The sequence below is a fragment of the Ostrea edulis genome, chromosome 2 (assembly GCF_947568905.1).
Source record: "Ostrea edulis chromosome 2, xbOstEdul1.1, whole genome shotgun sequence".
Classification (NCBI taxonomy): domain Eukaryota; kingdom Metazoa; phylum Mollusca; class Bivalvia; order Ostreida; family Ostreidae; genus Ostrea; species Ostrea edulis.
Genome location: NC_079165.1, coordinates 14,229,353 through 14,251,571, shown reverse-complemented (window position 1 = coordinate 14,251,571; position 22,219 = coordinate 14,229,353). Strand labels below are relative to the sequence as shown.

General features: G+C 35.3%; 2 protein-coding genes across 2 annotated transcripts in view; both read right to left on the bottom strand.

Moving 5' to 3' along the window:
• Positions 1-22,219, bottom strand: part of LOC125679644 (low-density lipoprotein receptor-related protein 4-like) — a 408,142-nt gene that overhangs the window by 67,954 nt on the left and 317,969 nt on the right. The window lies entirely within an intron of this gene.
• The window catches only part of LOC130052098 (uncharacterized), a 19,389-nt gene continuing 7,159 nt past the window's right edge, over positions 9,990-22,219 (bottom strand). Inside the window, exons 3-5 of the mRNA XM_056156153.1 lie at positions 18,804-18,982; positions 11,335-11,443; positions 9,990-11,129 (exon numbers count right to left, since the gene is read on the bottom strand). Coding sequence (XP_056012128.1) covers positions 10,949-11,129; positions 11,335-11,443; positions 18,804-18,982 — 469 coding nt within the window. The 3' untranslated portion in view covers positions 9,990-10,948. The remainder of the gene's footprint in view (positions 11,130-11,334; positions 11,444-18,803; positions 18,983-22,219) is intronic.

Sequence of the window (22,219 nt, the reverse complement as noted above, 5' to 3'; positions counted from 1 at the left end):
AGGTCCGGATAGAAGATATCCTAACTTTGATTTGACGACAATCGGGCCATTGCCACGTATATCATTGTCTTCCACAAAACTCCAGTAGTAATCCGCGTCGATTAATAATTGAACTTCGAATTTGTCGTTGACAGGTATACGTTGTGCTAACTTCAAATTCCTGATGTACGGTAGCTTGCAAACTTCCTTCATGCACATTTCAATCGGAGCTGCTGTTTCCGGTACAATAACAGCTTCCATGTTGATTTTGTGGTGGTCTTGAGTATATACATCAATACGAATTTTCTCCACATGTCTGACTAGCTTCTTACCACCGAATCCAGTTATGTGAAGTTCCTCGACTCCTAACGATATATATATAATCCAACGTGTTTGCGAATCTTTGGCAAATAAATGTTCTCTGTGCTCCTTCATCGAATAAAATGTTACATTCGTAACAATTTCCGTCACCGTTAGAAACCGGAGCAACTGCAGTTTTCAATAAAACTTGAGGTGGCGACACCTCCGAAGTAGCGTGCATTGCCGTGGTATCATTATCGGATTTCCTTTCCGTAAGACTAGTAGAACCATTAGAATTCGGGGCCACTGTAGTTTTCGATAAAACTTGTGACGACATTTCTGTAGCCGCGTATATGGCCGCAGTTTTCGTACTCTGTTTATTTTCTGAAACCCTGGCGTGATTTCCTTCTTTCACGTAGCATATACTCGTGTGGTGTTTTCGTCCACATGTTTTACATCTGTTTTTTTTGATTTACAATCAGAAACACGATGTTTCGCAAAACAGTTAAAACAAAAGCCTTTCTCCTTAATTATTGCTTTTCGCTCGTTGACATCGGTCACTTTACTGCATGATGTAGGGGCATGAATGCCACAACAAAACACACATGGTATTGATGTGATTTTATTTTTCCTCTCGTTCGGAACAGGTGCGCGATGTATTTTCGTCACAAATGCTGCTGTAGGCATGAAATCATCGGACACACTATTAGTAGATGAACAGTAAGCATCCTGGACAGTAAACTCTCGGAGTATGGCTTTCCGCAAAGTCTGAAATTCCAGTCGTCTCCCTGTTATCACGTGTTATGTTGCGTCTCAATTCCTGAGGTAGTTTACCAAGTATGATTGGTACCAATATTGATCCGTAACTGTCTGGGTATTTTCCCAGTGACTCTAAACCACGGACATAACTTTCTATTTTATCATAAAATGATTTCAAACTTTCCGTATTTGACACAGGAGCGGGCAGTTCGGCGAGATTTTTCATGAACGTATTTATAAGTCTGTTCTTGTCCGAATCTATCCTTTAACAACTGAATTGCAGTTGGATAATTTGCATTTGTTATATGTAACCCAGCAATACACTGACTTGCTTCACCAATTAAATGAGATTTCAAATAATTGAATTCTGTGCGTTTGTTAACAAGTCATTTTTGTCTATAGCTCCCTCAAACGAATCCCAAAACGACTGCCAGTTTAACAGATTCCCGTCGAATTTAGTAATAGTTAGCTTCGGCAGTTTGTGAAAACTTGAAGAGTGGTTAATCCCGGATGATGATAAACTCCTTGAACTATCTGGATAAAGATTCGAATTTACGGGGATGAAGACTGGAGCGTTTGGATTAAGCGAGGATTTTGACAATCTCGTTAATTTTGAAATAGTTTTCTGAATAATCAAATCATACTTGTCTGTTTCTTCTATTTCGTTGTCGATCTCTTCTTCCGTTGTGGTCTCGATAATTTCGATGTTTAATTTGGACAACAGTTCCTGTTTCCGATGTAGTGTCTCGATGGTTGCGGTGATTTCGTCAATATCTGTACATTCCTCGATTTCCTCGTATTTGTTGACTATTCTTGTAATTGGTCGTCTGTGTCCGCCGCGGGCAACCTTAAGATTCGAACTCATAGTCACGGCACCAAATGTTGCGTATTATCTAAGCTAGTGAGAACAACACGTCTTGTCATTTCATCGTTACTTGTTTATCTGAACTAACCGTTTACTTTACAACAACGTCATAGCACGTCAAGTCATTATGACGTCACATACTCCCACATGCAGCAATACATTTTGCGACACCAAATACATCTCAAAACAAGTCTGGAAATATCTGGCAGAAAAAGTAAGATTGGGTATCTAGGTGGCTGTTGCTTGCCTTCTTGACGACATGAGTTAATGAAGAGAATTATATAATTTCAAGAAAAGCACACTGGTGAACGCATTAACATTGAAGAAAGTTCTACTAGACCATTTTATTGTTGTCTCAAAGACAAATATCCTAGAGAGTTCTGGTTTTGTAGAAACACTTCATGAAACAGTTAGGAAACAAAATGCTCGTAAAGGAGTAAAGCACATCACAAATGATACATTCAACCTTTTCTTGTTTTTAGAATAGGAATTGCAGAAACTACAAGCTGAGAAAAATATTGCTATTCAAGGCAGAAATGAACATTCCTCTCACAAAAATTGATCCTATCGCCTACATGGTAAGTCATCTTCACACACAGAGAGAAAAAAATTGTTCACGGTACGCGACATACCATATTTTTCACTGCTAACCCAGAAGTGTTTTAATTGTCAAACTTGATCTAATCAAACAACCATTAACAAACCGTTTTATGACATTTAGATTAAAATAACTTAATAGTACATTTCTCACATATGGAAACAAAAAGACAGACTTACCTTTGGCCGTAAGGTATTATGTAGGGAATTACTCAAATTATCGACACCTTTATTATGAGACCTAATGGGATTTTCTCCTATAATAAAGAACTTTTTATTATTTTCGTAGTTTTGCCCTAGTGTTTTCAATCTTTTCAATATATGTGAAAGTCTTTGGCATATTTGACAATATACTGAAATAAAATCGACATGTCACCCTTTAGAAAGACCAATGGTCCATCTCAAAGTTTCCTACCTGTGACATTCCATATGATCAGGAAGACCGGTCGACAGGGGATAATTACTCCTCCTAGGCGCCCGATCTTACTTCTGGTGTGTCCAGGGGTCCGTGTTTGCCAAACTATCTATTTTGTATTGCTTATAGGAGTTCACCTTTCATAAAACACTATTAGGCAAAAGTTTGAAAACAAAACCCTGCAATTTTGTTTGAAACTTCCTAAACTCATGGGAACTTACCAAATTTACCATGGTCAAAAATGAAACCATGAAGATTGATAAGGGAATGTTTCAAAGTTTTCATTTGAGAATCTATTTATAGTTGTAACTACTGCATGTATCAGCAATGATATACATATATCAATGATTATGTCAATAGTTTCTTTGATTTTATTATTTCATATCTAAAGACCTTTAATTTTGTAATGAGGAATACGGTTCCAAGGGACTATCTCAACGTTTCCTTTTTAGCCAATATTTTCTTTACTATTATTCATCAATATTAGGCCAAATTTGTCAGATGATAGCGCGTATGATGTTGGTTGCAATGTACTCAATTGATAGGAACTTACTCATGCTCTTTAAAGATACATTATTCATGGATCATGATGGAAAATGAATTTGCAGAATTCTTCTGATAGTCTGATATAGTTGTACCTGTTACATGTAATATTGATATTTTATGCGTGATTTAGATGTTTCTTTGAATCTGGGATACTTGATAATTGTATTATATTACTAACTTCCATATGATCAAAAAGATGAAATAGCTATATGCATATTTGATATAGAATAAAGAAATATCAGGAAATATTTATAAATTTCAGAAAAGTTAAAAGAATCACAATATTACATTCTCAAAACTTTATTTTTCAAACTCATGTCTAAATAAATACACTGTACAATGCTACTTTATAAATAATACTATCAAAAGTTTAACCATATGTAACTACCAATGGCTCTATGCATACCTCATCTATGGAAAAAAATACATAGCAAGGTCATAGAACATAACTAAATTCAACAGGTCGTTAAGGTTACTATGGTTATTAGGGGGGGGGGGGTGTGCCATTATACATGTATGTTGGAATAAGTAGGTCCCAAGTATTTCTATATCCAAATATCTGAAGTGTATTACATAGATGTGATTTGAAATATATAAATTACAGAATTTGTAATTGGAAAACGTGTGTGCTACACCCATAGTCTGGTTATATAAGAATGGGATATTTATTATAGGATCTACCAACGAAATATATGCCTATAGTGCACAATTGATTACGTTGCAATGTTAAGGTGACCAATGAAAATTTAGTCGAGTCAATAAGTAACCAGCCTACCTTATTTTCAGTTGAGATCAAGATAGGCCACTGGCAAGTTTTTGAATAAATTCTGCTTCATAGGAATATAAAAAGTTGTCAGCTAACAAAGGAGCACAATTCGTGCCCATGGGAATTTCAAAGGACTGTTCGAAGACCAAAGACCACATAGACCATGGACTAATAACACATTACCTCCCCACTCTAGGGATTTTTCTACACTATGATGTTTTGAAATTGTGTATAAAGGATATAGCCATTTGAATTTATAAAAATTTTGCAAATTCAACATCCGTGTTCCATACCGCATTAAATACGACAGTCACACATTATAAACAAACAATGGGTTAGGGGCTTCCCAGAGAGAACATGGTGAGAAATACATATAACGTATACAAATAGAAGACAGCGTAATGTGGAATTTGGTACATATAAAATAGAAGACAGCGTAATGTGGAATGTGGTACATATAAAATAGAAGACAGCGTAATGTGGAATGTGGTGCATATAAAATAGAAGACAGCGTAATGTAGAATGTGGTACATATAAAATAGAAGACAGCGTAATGTGGAATGTGGTACATATAAAATAGAAGACAGCGTAATGTGGAATGTGGTACATATGAAATAGAAGACAACGTAATGTGGAATGTGGTACACATGACATAGAAGACAGCGTAATGTGGAATGTGGTACATATAAAATAGAAGACAGCGTAATGTGAAATGTGGTACATATAAAATAGAAGACAGCGTAATGTAGAATATGTTGCATATAAAATAGAAGACAGCGTAATGTGGAATGCGGTACATATAAAATAGAAGACAGCGTAATGCAGAATGTGGTACATATAAAATAGAAGACAGCGTAATGTGGAATGTGGTGCATATAAAATAGAAAACAGCGTAATGTGGAATGTGGTGCATATAAAATAGAAGACAGCGTAATGTGGAATGCGGTACATATAGAATAGAAGACAGCGTAATGTGGAATGTGGTACATATAAAATAGAAGACAGCGTAATGTGGAATGTGGTGCATATAAAATAGAAGACAGCGTAATGTGGAATGTGGTGCATATAAAATAGAAGACAGCGTAATGTGGAATATGGTACATATAAAATAGAAGACAGCGTAATGTGGAATGTGGTACATATAAAATAGAGGACAGCGTAATGTGGAATATGGTGCATATAAAATAGAAGACAGCATAATGTGGAATGTGGTGCATATGAAATAGAAGACAGCGTAATGTGGAATATGTTGCATATAAAACAGAAGACAGCGTAATGTGGAATGTGGTACATATAAAATAGAAGACAGCGTAATGTGGAATATGGTACATATAAAATAGAAGAGAACTTAATGTGGAATGTGGTTCATATAAAATAGAAGACAGCGTAATGTAGAATATGTTGCATATAAAATAGAAGACAGCGTAATGTGGAATGTGGTACATATAAAATAGAAGACAGCGTAATGTGGAATATGGTACATATAAAATAGAAGACAACTTAATGTGGAATGTGGTACATATAAAATAGAAGACAGCGTAATGTAGAATGTGGTACATATAAAATAAAAGACAGCGTAATGTGGAATATGGTGCATATAAAATAGAAGACAGCGTAATGTGGAATGCGGTACATATAAAATAGAAGACAGCATAATGTAGAATGTGGTACATATAAAATAGAAGACAGCGTAATGTGGAATGTGGTACATATAAAATAGAAGACAGCGTAATGTGGAATGTGGTACATATAAAATAGAAGACAGCGTAATGTGGAATGTGGTACATATAAAATAGAAGACAGTGTAATGTGGAATGTGGTACATATAAAATAGAAGACAGCGTAATGTGGAATGTGGTACATATAAAATAGAGGACAGCGTAATGTGGAATATGGTGCATATAAAATAGAAGACAGCGTAATGTGGAATGTGGTGCATATGAAATAGAAGACAGCGTAATGTGGAATATGTTGCATATAAAATAGAAGACAGCGTAATGTGGAATGTGGTACATATAAAATAGAAGACAGCGGAATGTGGAATATGGTACATATAAAATAGAAGACAGCGTAATGTGGAATGTGGTACATATAAAATAGAAGACAGCGTAATGTGGAATGTGGTTCATAATTTTGAATATCTGCAAAATGCAATTTTCATAGATACGTTTCATTGATGTCTTTTGAAATTATACAGGTATTCCAAAAACAACATGTACTTATTAACATGTTCAATATAAATAAACAATATGATAAACGGTTCATTTCTAGATACTATAACCCACAGACCCGATCTTTATATAATATACACAATATTAAGTCAGTAAATATGAGTTTCAACATGAAAATCGCTGTCCATATTTCCATGTCTTCTTACGATATATTTCATATTTGGAAGCCCATTAATGTATATAATCAATAAAAAGAAAGCACATGGGTTACTTTTGAATATATATGCAAAAATGGGGAAACCCTGATAAATAATGGTTCGACTTTTGAGAATCGGACACATTACAAACAATGAACTAATTTATAAATTATTTAGATGAATGAATTATATTCTACAATGGTAAAAATTGGACAACTTTTCAATTTTCAGATAACTTTTAAAGATGTCATATAGAAAAAAAAACCAAAAAAAACCTTTAAATCTTATGCCTGGAAAGTTAACCCGTTTAAAGCCCCTATCAACATCAAGAATAAAGATGTATCATACATTATGAATAGAATGTATAGGATAAAGACAAAATCTTTCACGGAGCACAGTTCTCGCAATATTAGATTGATTGATTGTTTTTACATCCCGTGGAGAATTTTTCACTCATATTGAGGCTTCACCAGCTGTAGGTGAGTTTAGACCTATACTTAGCGCTAAGGGTCGTTGGTTCTTTATCGGACCAAAGTCTGCTACGACACGGGGCCTCCGTTTTTAATATCACATCCGAAAGACCCGTGGTTCTCATTTCTAAATGCCGAGCGTTTGGCGAAGGAGTAATCACTACTTATTTTAAAGTCATAGGGTTGATGTGGCTATGGCACTAGCGGGGCTCGAACTCATGACCTCCCGGTTACAAAGCGAACCCTCTACCACTGAGCTACTGTGACCGTTCAAAAGATTAGAGGACACACAGAGTCCCAAGAATAATAAATTGTAAATACATAGATTGTTTATCAGCTAGAAGCTTTAAATGGTGCCTTACATGACCTCTGTCATTGATGTCATCAATAATTTACCAATATTAGTTACTAGAAGTAAAACATAGGCATTGAGGAAGTTGCCCCTAGTCTAGAGAACAATAAGAGAAGTTGCTCACTAAAGGCACTTTTCCCTGCCCACAAGTGTCTGTTCTGTAATAAAGAAACTCAAGTACAGGGAAAAACATAAACTGATAAAGTGTGACAAAATGTAGAAGAAGCCATAAAAATCCTGCAAGGAATAACAGTGACAATGACTAAATAAAAAGTTGGTTGGTTGATTGTATATTGTTTAAGATCCTTCTCGAGAGAATTTTTCACTCATATGGAGACGTTACCATTGCCGGTGAAGGGCTGCAAAATCTAGGTCTATGCTCAGCGCTTACAACCTTTGAACAGGGGGGGGGGGGGGGATGTGGTATCGTTATCATGCCATACCTGGTGTGACACGCGACATCGGTTTTTACGGTCTAATTTGAAGGAGCGCCCCATTTCTATCATGGATCCCCACGGGACAATAATAAGTAAAGTTCGATATATTGATTTGATCGCTGAAGGGGCGATGATTTATACAACCTGTAGAAAAACCTGCACTAAGTCAATGACCGAAACAAGTCAAACACTAAAGAGGATATAACTCTTGAGCATCAGGGAAAGGAATTTGACTTTAGCCATATATGTGGGGATGAATATCGTGTAGAATTACGTGGATGAGAGAATGGCAATGCTCAGAGAGAGATACTTGTCATTTACCCCGGCTCACATAACAGTGATTACAAAGCTTGAAACCTGAAATCCAAAGCCGAAAGAAAATGTGGTAGCAAATTCGAATTTGGGATAACTCCAAAAGGCGAACTTATATATTCTGCAAATGTTGATACTGAACAAGCTAATGATTCTGCATTTGCGTTAGCTCTTTCAGCCAAAGGACAAGTCAAAGAATCTGCTATGATAATCAAAAGGCAGATTTTTGACTGCCACAAGATTGCCAATAACCTACCACGGCCACCTCTCCATCATTTCTGAATACACGTGTATAGAATGAGTTTTTTTTTTTGCATCAGATAACCAATCTTTTTTTTTCAAGATCGAAAGGGTTAACGTTTGTCAAATCGTGCTCTCAGGACACGTGCCTCAGCTATGAATGGTAAATGGATATTACCTAGGCACCTCACGTTTGAAATGACTATGCACCATCTGACAAGAAGTACTGAGTTAATTACATTATTAAACTTGTTAGGTCACTGTAGAATTACTCACAGACGCTGGATCTTGACACTGCTATTTGCAATGCGATTACAAATTCTGGATTAATACTGCCTGCAAGCATATCGCTTACAGATATTTCAGTAACTCATAAATACACCTCGCTACGCTCTTTATATCAAAATGCATGTTTGCCAATGTCCATAGTGTGTTAGTGAGATTCTCGAAGGTTTTCCATTTTTTAACAATACTTTAATGACAAATTTCATGTGTTTGCCCCAACACTTGAAAAGGTTTATATACTTCCAGAAAATAATTGTTTTATCGATATTACCTATTTAGGATCTGAAGAAGTTATCCATTTTCGGCGATTTTTAAAAGAAAAACTCTCACTTTTGCCCCAAACCTCGTAAATGCTTCCATATTTATGTCAAAGAAATTGATATATAATCAAAGGGTTACATATGTTCACAAAAGAATTCTTTGCAAATGTCAATGGCATCCATATCGGATCTGAAGAGTTTCTCCATTTTTCGGCTATTTTTTTTCCAAATTTTAGGTTATTGCCCCCAAATTGGAAAAAGTCTCCATACAAACAATCTGATTTATAGTTAATGGGTTACATACTTCCAGAAAATAATTGTTTTCAAAAGTCTATGTTATCTATATAGGATTTGAAGAAGTTTTCCATTTTTCAGCGATTTTTAAAGAAAATAATAATGTTTTAGCCCAAAATCTCGTAAGTACCCCCATATATTTATGTTAGACAATTTGATATATAATCAAAGGGATATGTACGTTCATAAAATATCCTTGTTTGCAAATGTCAATGGCATCTATATCGGATCTGAAGAGTTTTTCCAGTTTTCGTCTATTATTTTTACAAATTTCATGCTTTTTGCCCCCAAAACTGGTAAACACCCCCACGTAAAAATGTCAAACAACCTGAATTATGATCAATAGACTATGTACTTTCAACAAATACTTGTTTGTAAAAATCCCTAGGGGGGTCCCCCATTACCTTTAGTAGCCGATGGACTAACAAAGATATTGTCAATGAGGAACCCCAACAAATCTTTATTTTAACTTCAGAGTACTTTTGCGTGGAATCAGAGTGGTATTCAACAAAGTAATCTTTTGGATGAAATCGTGTGAGTGTTCAGTGTTAGTTATACTTCAAATAGTTTTGACTAGGTCCATATTTATAATTTTACGAAGATTTATTATTATACCACTTATATACACCTCTATCAACGAAGGACCCCCCCCCCCCCCCCCCCCTGCCCGAGACCAACAATCTGACGTAACGATACATTTTAAAGTACGAAATGCATCTGATATTTTCGATGTTCTCAATTATTAAAACAAAATGTAAAATTCTTTTGAATTATAGATTTTCATTCAATTCATGTGCACAACAATTCAAACACGCATTAAAAAAAGTCCTTTCTCTATTCAATATCATCTACTTGTGATTTCCCGCGCTTGTGCGGGGTTTCATCAAATATATAGTATGCTTGCAACAAGGTGGTTGTGAAATTAATATCTTTTTAGCGTGGTGATTCGTGACAGAAAGTTAATATAATGAAAATGATTTCAATTAATTCAAACGTCTAGTAAGCATAGTGGTGCAACGCAATATCTTAAGCATATCAAATTGAACTAAGGGGCAGATCTCAAAATCTCGTCAGACTTGACATTAATGTAAATAAGGAAACTGCACAGAATGTTGCAACTCTGAATTCATCAACATGTTATAACAAGTGTTAATGGTGATACATTATGAACAGACTATATTCATACACAATGTGGGGACGAATAACGTAAGTCCAGAAGTGTCAGCACATCAACTCCGTAGGACCTACAGATATGTTATATAGGCCCCAAGACATTGCCTCATAACTTACGGACACATCGCACTGACGAACACTATGCACATGAAAAGGCGATAAAGCTCTCAGCGGGGAAGCGAAACACTCCGACATATAACACTTTCTAATCGAATTCAAAATAAAAATATGCCTATTTACAGTTAAAAAAACCCAGTCGGTTGTCTTACAATGGTATCAAGGATTCGTTGTAAAACCCCACAATTGTTCTTAAAAGTTGATGGTGGGTGAGGTGACAGCTTATCTGTAACTGTATACGGTCCTTTGAAAATCATTAGGTGAATGGAAATCTGATTGTTCATTTATCATACAGGTGGAGGAATATCGAAGAAGGTAAAAAAAAAAAAAAAAGCATTCATGATCACTATTTGTAACAGAGGGGAGTTGTCCCGATATTTTTCCAGACAGTTGTGCTGTTATTTAAAAGTAGGTTATAAGTGTGTGTCTATGACTCCTTCGTCGTATTGTGTGAAGTGCGAATCATCTATACTGTTGTACATGCAAGAAGTCGGCGTCTCCTGGGATGTACTATAGCTCTCCACTCCAGTTAAATACCCTCCGTTTATGAATGTTGAATGAGGATTTTCTACACGTGGTTCTTCGCATTCATTTCTAAGAAAGAAAGCCATCAATTTAGCAGTTCATCATGTTAATCATAGGTTCATTGTGTGAAAAACAAATAATAGACTCACAATGGAAGTTTTAACTATTTACACTTCATATTGAAAATTATTATTTCAGTATTTTGAACAACCATTTCGAAAATAAAGTGTACTGTAGAACTGTCTTTCAATTTTCTTAACCAAGCAAAAATTACCCAGGTGGTTTCCTTCGTCTGACGATACAAACAATAGCTACAATCGTAATGGCAATAACAACCACTGAAGTTGATAACCCAATTCCAATACTTGCAAGGTTCTTCTCTTCTAAATAAAAAAAATCCATAAGGAATGTATTACCCTCCTACTTAAGATTTGTTAAGGTTTTGATTAGTGATACCGAAGTTTGATATAGATATTAAATGGCTTTTGACTGCCTACATAAAAGAAACGTAAATAACAGGCAAAGTCGCATTTTTGTGATAAGTCCATGCTCACGAAATCAACCCAAACTTAGCATACTAAGTAACCGTAATAAGTTTAGCACATGTAAAAGTAGGTTTGATTTATTTCACCTATTCCAAAATTATGGACAGATATTTATGAACATGGAGAAGTCACGCTTAGTGCAAATCTATACAAAACACTACTTGTAATTTCTTTGAAATCTAAACACAGCAAAACGGGTATGAAAATATATCATCATATAACATTTAACAAATCAGAGAGGCATGCACTGAAATAGAAAAAAAAATGATTTAAAAAAAAAACTCTGAATGTTTCGATGTTCATGCAATATCGGTTATCGTTCTTGAATTTAACCTCAATGATCGCTAGGAGTGCTGCGTTGTCAACCACGCTAAGTGTGCGGGGTTAGGTTAGGGTTAGGGTGCGGAATATGGCGGATCCAAAAATGTATGCAGTGTAGGACAATATTCCGACAGAGTGTGATCTACCGTCAATCCTTTTCTAAAGGAAACGAACCTTTTTACCTTCGGAGAGTGTCAGAAATACATTGATGCACCTGGCGTCACTGAAGATAGACGTAGGCATACAGACTGTGTGTGGAGCCGACAACCAAGACCGAGCAACATATCTTTGCGATGTCACCGAGTCGGCGCATTTTGGTAATTTCAAATGCACTTATTTGCATATTTGATAAGCCAAAATTCGCAATATTCATAATTACTGTACAGCATGAAAATTATAACGATATTTGTAGATATATGGCATTGTATGAGACAACTACAGATGACACACCCTTCCTTGTTTAAAAGAAGTATCATGCTTTCAACAAGTACGCTATGATGAGTTTTATTTGACGGCATCTTTCATTAAATGGTCTTCAATAATAATAGCAGACATCATGAAAGGTGAAGATAATGAACAGTGACCAATCTCATAACTCCTATAAGAAATACAAAATAGATAGTTGGGCAAACAGGGACCCCTGGACACACCAGAGGTGGGATCAGGTGCTTTGGAGGAGTAAGCATCCGCTATTGACCGGTCACACCCGCCGTGAGCCCTATATCCTGATCAGGTAAACGTAGTATATATCTATACACACAATTTTTAAAATATTATTTCACATACATTGGAAACCTCTGTGGTAAACACACAACTGTACATCATTTAAACACTTCAGACTAGGTAAGTAGTATTATATAAATAACCCTGACATAGAAGCTCTAAATGACCCCTTCTGATAATGAGGTCAAAGCCCCCCCCCCCCCTTTTGTAGGAAAATATTGGTCACTCAGAAACCAGACACAAAACCTGATACAGTTGTTGCCCTGACTAGCATTTGAACCTACCTGTCACTGATTTAGAATATTTGGAACACCTTCTCAATGCCATATACAGGTTTCTTTAAGCATAAGAGCTATGCATGAGGGAGATAATCCTTAATTTTTAAATGAATTTGTAAATTTTATCACAGCAATTAAATATACATGTACATCCATATTTTCAAGTTAATAACGAAGTACTTAGCTACGTGGCTGTAGAGATCCCCAGGGACTGAAAGTCCACCAGCAGAGGCTTCAACCCAGGGGTCGTAATGTAAAATTGATACGGTACATCCGTAGTCAAAATCAATGTGCCAAGAACGATCTATCAATCGGTAGGACACACGTCAGACAGCATTTTACCTAATGATTGGTTGTATCAACGAACTAAATCATTATAACGACCATATCATTTGCCAAATGCTGACATCAATCGATACTGTTAAAATCCCTGTACCACCAACTTATCTGCCAGTAGCTGTCCTTGATTTAAAACTTATCATATGCAGAACAACCTCCTACGTATCGAATCAGTTGAGAGATATAAACACCATATGCAGGTGATAATGGAATTTTCCTACAGAAATATGAGAAGTTGACGATGGAGAAGCTGAAATCTCTTTGTCATAAAGTTGAGTTATTAATTTGCCGTTAATGTCTACTTTCAATAAACTATCTAACTATGAAGCAGAATTGGACGATTCTGTGGTGTGTTTTATTTCGAGCTCACAGGGGTATATCGAAACGACAGATGCATGAAAGGTATTGTTAATCGACAAAACGTCGTTGATATATGTAAAAGCCGAATTGAAGGCCACAGCAAGATTTTTTCTATTCTCACGTATAAGTTTTTGAATAAATTCTGCTTCATATGAATATAGAAACAGGTCAGCTAACAAAGGCGCACATTTCGTGCCAGACTGTTGAAAGACCTGATCACCAAAGACAACGAATACATTGTCAATGACGAACTCTAGCATATTTTTCATTTCAACTTCAGAGTACTTGTGCGTGGAGTCAGAGTGGTGTTTAACAAAGTAATGTTTTGGATGACTGATCACTAGATATGAATATTTCCGTTTCCCATTAGTGTTGAAGAAGCAACTGTCTATGATGTCCAAAAATCTAGTCTTTAATTTATCGTGAGGAATGGTTATGTATAGTGTTGAAAAGTCATAGGTTTTGATGTTATTAATTTGGGGAAAAGTTTTGCGATTTCAAGTTTACTAAAAGTTCTTTAGAATGTTTTAGAACGCACATTTGATTTACACCAATTCAGGTATATGTAGTCGCACAGTAAGTTTAAAGTTTCTCCTTCAAAGCTGTTAATATTTTCGTGAGGAGCAAAGATAGGGGCTTTGCAGAGCACTTACTGGATCCAGCAATGTATCTTTGTTTGAAAGGGTTTTATGTAGTATAGGTACGGTAACTCATATTTATTCGACCCATTGACTGGGATATCAAATGTGTCTAAAACTGAAGCATGGCTTTGAAGAATTTCATCTTTTGAAAGGGCAGTTGGAGTATAAGTACGATTACCAAAAGTGGAATTAATGCCAAGTTCGTTTAAAATACAGTTATAACAATGGGCCTCACAAACAAAGATAATGTTGTTACAAGCTTTGTCAGCTGGAACCAAAACATATTCTTCATGTAATGTATCTAATTCTTTTATTTATTTCTGGTTTACTAAACACAGAAGGATAGCTGGTACGTGCTTTTGTTTTGATATATCTAATGCAGGATTTCAATACTCTTCTTATGCTTTTAACCCATTCTGACAATGTATGAAGTTCTTCTGTTACATATTTAGCCCATCGTCTGGCATAATCTTCGACAGAATTCATAATAGAGATAAAGTTCTGTCGCCAATTTAAAGACCGAGGTTCTCTGTATTTAGGACCTTTTAGAATAAGTGATTTGAGGTCATCATTTTCAACTATATCAGCATCACCAGTAATGACATGTCCAGCTGGACTATAGTTGAACTAAGATAAAGATCAAGAACACGTTGGTGGATTAAGTATAAGATGGTCTATATTTAAGCACTGCAAAGTTTGTTTATAATTAAAACGTTTGGATGCAATAGTAAAAGTAAAGCTGTAGGAAATACAGGGTGTAGACTTGAAGTAAACTGGAATACACGACTGAACACTTTTATGACGAAGAATGTTGGTTATGTTGACGGCATCTATCCCTTTGTTTGTAATTTGAGCTTAAGGAACTGGCGGAGTGATTTGGGAGGATTATCATCTATGACCCGTTGTGGTGTAAATAGCCTGTGATTGACAACAGCTATAATCATAAAGTTTAGAGTAAAGTTTTGTACGAATATGATGTGGACCTAATTGCCTGTTGACATAAAGTAAAAGTGGATCAAACGTGACATCATTAAATCTATACTTGGTCTTTTATATGAACGATGTCCATGATTGCGTTTCTGTCTTTGAGTATTAGAAAAGAGTCCCATCACATTCACGTTATTTCGTTGTGGACTAGTCGTATTTCCCGCATCATATACATTATCATTGCATCCATATGGAAATGCAGTACATACATGTACTGTGAAACACCATTGAATACCTCAAATGGTGGATTTCATGCAATTTTGGGCTCTTCATCCACCCCTTTCTGGATGTACAAGGTACAAACATGAGTAACAACTCCTCCATTCCCACCCTTAATTTTTTATCTGGATCTGCCTGCTTTGTAAATATGTTCCTTACAAATATATTTCTTTGCTCATTTGTTCCTTTATCGTGTTTATGTATTGTTTGGGGTTACATTTCAAGAAAAGGACGATTTTGAAATAAATTTTTAAGCTTCAAAGAACTCTTTCATGTACAGTTTATAGAAAGGTGAAGATAACGAACAGTGACCAATCTCATAACTCCTATAAGCAATACAAAATAGATAGTTGGGCAAACACAGACCCCTGGACACACCAGAGGTGGGATCAGGTGCCTAGGAGGAGTAAGCATCCCCTGTCGACCGGTCACACCCACCGTGAGCCCTGTATCCTGATTAGGTAAACGGAGTTATCCGTAGTCAAAATCAGTGTGCCAAGAATGGCGTAACAATCGCTTTGAAATACGTCAGACAGCATTTGACCCAATGATAGGTTGTATTGACGAACTAGATCGTTATAACGACCATAGAATTTGCGAAATGCTGATTTCAATTGAGACTGTTGAAACCCCTGTACCTTTAATTTGTTTGTCAGTAGCTTGCCTCGATTTAAAAACTGACCATACACAGAACAATCTCTTGCGTATCGAATCAGTTGAGAGATATAAACACCATATGCAGGTGATAATGGAATATTGCTACATAAATATGGGAAAAGTATGTGCCATAAACATAAACAAGAGCAACGCCAACGTGGCATAATACGCCCGTAGATTTTGCCCAAGGAAAACATATTTTAGTTGGATTCATATTTTAGTGAAGTTAGCACTGTCCTCTGTGAGCTAATTCATTATTATCAAAAATATTGAACATAACTATTTTTGTAGAGGCAGATCACCATTTTTTTTTTGCAGGAGAATCTCAAATTATATAGAAATATCTCTTCAATAAAGTATAACTTGGAAGTTCACAAGCTATACTTGGCACCAAATTATCAAGTGAAGCATGCCATCTAACAGTCTTGACCTTTTAAACTTGAAAAAGAAAAGTATTGGCATTCCTAGTCACAACAGTTTTGTTTGCATCCTGCTACAACCACCTTGACCTTGAGAAACTAGGCTTCCTCCACTTGGAATAAGGTATATGCGTATTAAATTTGACACTCCTAGCCCCAACGGTTCGGTCTGTGTACCTACAAGGTTTTCCTACTAAGTAAACCTATGATCTTGACCTTTGACCTTGAAAAAAATCGGCATCTTCCTCTCATCATGGTGATCAAATATACCAAGTTATAATATCCAGGAGCTTACGGTTTGGTTTGTATCCTGTCCACAAGGTTTTCCTAATAAGTAATACTACGACCTTGACCTTTGACCTTGAAAAACAATAGTCACCTTCCTCTCATCATGATGATCAAATATACCAAGTTATAATATCCTGGAGCTTACGGTTCGGTTTGTATCCTGCCCACAAGGTTTTCCTAAAAAGTGATACTACGACGTTGACCTTTGACCTCTGACTTTGAAAAACAATAAGCAACTTCCTCTCATCATGGTGATCACATGTACCAAGTTGTAAAGTCCTAGGCTTATGGTTCAGTCTGTATCCTGCCCACAATGTCCGGACAGACAGACGGACAGACAGACGGACGACGCCATACCATAATACGTCTTCGACGGGGGTTTAAAAATGAGTCAACTTATATTTTCTAAACTACATAATTTAATTAAACCAACCCCATTTCTACATTATTTTCATTAAATTATCTAAATTCAATATAAACTGTCCGATTTTTACAATATCAGTGACACAAATGTCTGCAGTTTCTGTTCTCATTTTTATTTTTTTCCCCCTGAACAACCATAGATATTATACGACTGTAAAAACGTACAATACACTAAAGATTTTTGTTCCAATCTTACAAAGGATTTATAAGGAAATCAGGTGATAAAAATTATATCACAATTTTGGCCATATCATGTTTCTGCAATTGTTGTCCAAAGTTTTAAAAATCGTAAATGTCCAGATGCTTTGTAATACATGTTTTAATTAAAGCAAACAGGAGTTCAAAATAATTTTTCAAATAAAAGACATTTTCAATGAAATATGTAGGGTGATACACAAAAATTGATAAATTCTCTCTACATTGTTTTATCATAAGAATTCCCTGGTATTTACAGTTTTGTTTTTCTGAACATATACGTTTAAAAAAAAGCATGGACATTCATTCTCTTTATACTTGGGACTATAATGCCAATATCTTGTCACTTGAGCAACTTACAATGTACGTCGATGACCAGCTTCACCAGAGTTGTTGATACATGTATGTGGATTTCGAATTGAAAAATAATTCTCAACCAAGCATTTTTTCTTTAATTTGTTAATTGCCCACCCACTCCAAACTATCCAGCCAAAACTACTTGCAAGTTAAACTCGCCATTCAGTGCAAAATATCCTATAAAGCCTGGCCTAATAAGCTGTTTAAAATCATCCGAGGAAATATGAAAGAAATCGATTAATAATAAACGAACGTTCGATACCGACCCAAACTGTTATATATAGTTTCTCGCATTTACATCTATAGACATATCATTATGGGATTTAAAGACATAAAGAAGATAATGTTAGATATAAAGAGATATGATGATTACTAGAACATGACAGGAAATTGTAGTTTTTGAATAGTTTGCAAGTAAAAGAACACTATATTATTTTCCAGCCATTTATCACAATCTTCATCTATATTTTTCCGAGCACAATGAAAACTTTCCAAAAACTAAAATAAAAAAGAATTAAAAATTATTCAATAGCATGTCATTTATCAATCTAATTATGAAACGTTTTCTAAAGTGTTTGCTGTTTCGAAATAAATGGTCTTAAATTTGGAATGTTTTTTCGATTAGAGAATCCTTTCGCTAACTACAGCAACGGTTACCATGGTAACATATAACAAATACTCATTGTGACAACAGAACTTTGTAGACAGTAGCCTTCTTCTTCATTTTATATAAGCCATTTGAAGCCATTTGAAAATGTATGATCTTGTCAATCGTATAACAAGATCTTCAAGAATGTATAGCATTTTTATGAGACGTTTGTGGTCAAAACATGGGTGTTCTATTCTAAGTAACACGGCTCTGTGAAGGTGCGTCATATGAAAAAATGCATTACCAAATGAGTTTCTAAAAACAATGTCACTATATATAAGTATCGGCTCAATCCCTAACGGTCTGATTTTTATGTGGAACTGTACTTAAGGAGTTTCTTACCATAACTTTCTGCACAAATATCATCACTATTCCTGTCCCATGCTCCCGATAATGTACAAATTATCTCTGAAAAGCTTGCGGTGAATCCCTTGTGACATGTTACATCGCAGTGTTCTCCAGTACGTCTTGACACAGAGATGATATATGTCCATTCTTTATTTTCAATGGACATGATATTTCTGGAGTAGAATACAGAACGTATTGCTTCATATGAATTCATAAGTAGGATTCGATAACATTTATTTGATAAAACAAGATGCTATTCGGTCACAAATATATCATATATTATAATAACATGAGTTTAGTATTTCTTATTTTCGTGATAACTTTATTTTTGCGCAACTAAACCAGACCTATGCGCAAATAAAGCAGATCTGGATTTATTAGTTACATGTAGAGAGTGATGTGCCTATGATAAATCCATGATATATCCGGTAGTAGATATCGAATGAAAAAAAAATCTATCAATGTGGAATCATCAGTGTTCGTGAGGGTAAGGTATACTGGTTCGCGGGGAGGTAATGTCATGGGTAAAACAATAAAATCATACCACTCCAACTGGTTACGGGAATATTACATAGATGAAAGGTGAAGATAACGAGCAGTGATCAATCTCATAACTCCTACAAGCAATACAAAATAGATAGTTGGGCAAACACGGACCCCTGGACACACCAGAGGTGAAAATGCAATTAAAAGTGTGCTCCTTCGTGTAGGACTGTAAGGAGAAGGTACGCTTGGCCTGGTAAAACCAAGAAAAATAAAGTAGAAGATGACACACTTTTACCTATCGAAGTCATTTGGGGGCAACATCCTCTCTTCAAATATACAAACGAAATGGCGACGAAACGTCACATAGTAGAATAATACGCTCCCGAATTTACCCGGATAGCTATTCTTTAACCAAAACTTCACAATTTTACTTACATTTGTCAATATTTTGATATGTACACATTCAAGGCGATAGATGATATTTACGTGTGTTAAACGAAATACTTCGATTAATGATAAAAAGGGACTTTCATCAATCGCCTTGTCTGTGCACATAGTGAAATTATAAAATCTGACATTTCCAGAAGAAAATCCGCATAACACACTGTTGATACTAAGATTACATATATGCGCGGCAAATAATAAATTAAGTCGTGTGTTACCTTTTGTGTAGTACACATATGATATAAAGAAATATAATAACCTTTTTTATTAATTTATGTGATCATCATACATGTAATTCGGATTTTCAATTTCATTCGGCGTTTTTATCTAAAACGATAGTGACATAGTCGACTGTAAAATTATCGCTTGTTACATGAACTACTTTCAAGTGAAAATGTTTGTAATACGACAAGGATAATAATTCTCGACAAGCAAAAGTTATATTTAGATCAATAGCATGTAAAAGGTCTTCTAGATAAGTAACTAAGTGGGTGAACAGTCTCAATGACATATATACAGTGTTTCGAATGGCAGTTCAATAGATTGCGGCCCATGCCAGGCTGGGACGAACCGGGTAAAGGACTAAATTGGAACCAATAGAAATCGATCATATTTCAATAGATAATCTTAAAATTAAGTTTGATAAATTAATATGAACAACATTGTTTTGGTGTATTCCCATACTAATGTTTACATGCTCCACTAATCTCGGTTGAGATTCGGCTCGGCTAAATATTTTGACTGACACCTTCACCGAATCTCGGAGCAGTTCTTCATAATTAATGTCTGGAAATTTACTTTCAGCTTCGGTCAGTTCTAGCAATGTAATGTGCACTTAGGTGACACTGCTGTTCGCTTCAAATCAGTTAGTTGACTATTAAACCAAATCTGTATCACTATTAATGCTGTATTACTTACCGTCTAAGTATGTAAATTCCATAAAATAAACCATCACTAATTTTCCCGTTAAAATGAAGACTTCTTTGGCGCAATATTTTATCTCCCAAAATTGAAGAGTTCCTATAGTTTGTTTTTAAGTTAGCGAAATGCAAGTAGGTATGTAGAGATATAACTATGTATCAGTAAGAAGATAAAGCAGACTATGGGAACTCTTCAATTCCAGGAAATGAAATATTGTGCCATTTGAACGAAAAATTTAGTGTCCATTTTCATTTTGAGATTTTTATACCTAGACGTTAAACAATACAAAATTAATAGTGATAGAGAGTTAGTTTGATAGTCAAATCACTTACTTGAAGCGAACAGCAATGTCACCTAAGTGTACATTAATTGCTAGAACTGGCCGAAGCTGAAAGTAAATTTCCAGACATGAATTATGAAGGACTGCTCCGAGATTCGGTTAAGGCGTCAGTCCAAATATTCAGCCGAGCCGAATCTCAACCGAGATTAATGCTCCACGTGAACGTTTACATGTGGCCTTTACGTTACGAAAGGGGATATAAACTGGGGAAAGGCATACAAAATATTCAAAATTGTAATAGAGCATACATGTACATGTATGATACTAATATTCTATATAGGCCTAATAAAATTGATACTTTCTTAATAAGATTTAATAAAATACGTATAAAATTAAAGATTCCTCTTCCATATGAATTATATTTACATGTATAAATGCAGTCATTTTTTTGTATTAAAATCAATTGTATCTTATTTTATTAAGTCTTACTAACAAGGGGTGTTATTGTACCAACACTAATAGAAAGTATTATCAACAGTCGCAAAATGGGAACTAAATCGCAACAAGATTTGTAAAAATGACGTCACAAACCTGATTCGATTGTGATTTGAATCGCTACCAAGTTGTTTTTACGTCACATTGCATCGTGCTTTAAGCACTATTTACATTTTCGGTTGAGAGTGCTAGAAAGTCAGCTGAAATGCATTTTCAACAACAACAAAAAATAATAATTAAAAAAAAGCAATTTGATATTAATTACAAGTCTCCTTTTTTATATGCACTGTATAAATCATATATATATAGTATGCGCCCTAGTAATTTTTATAGTATAGCCTATAAGTCACTGAAATCGCCGCTCCTACAGGTATGCAATTTGCATCTAGGCATTTACAAAAAGAAAGTCAATCGTGTGTAAACACAATCTAATTAAAATCAGATAACGGTTATAGAAGATCTTATTTTACTTAGGTTGATGTAAACAATGACTCAGTGTAAGTGTAAGACGATGATCGTTTGTTGATATTTACTATAGTAGTGTGAAACTAGAACTGGACACACATTTCTCCGAATCTTGCTTGGAAAACGTACGAATTATTCTGGTGCCTTTATAATTGATCACTGTTTGCGAAAAATACACACCCCCCCCCCCATATGATGAAGATCGATACCTTTGGACGTCAACGCTAGGAATGTTTAATTTTCCCAAGCATTTTCATGTAAATCTAAGTACGCTTGATCTCTGTAACTATTTTTATATTTCAAGTTATTTTACTAACTT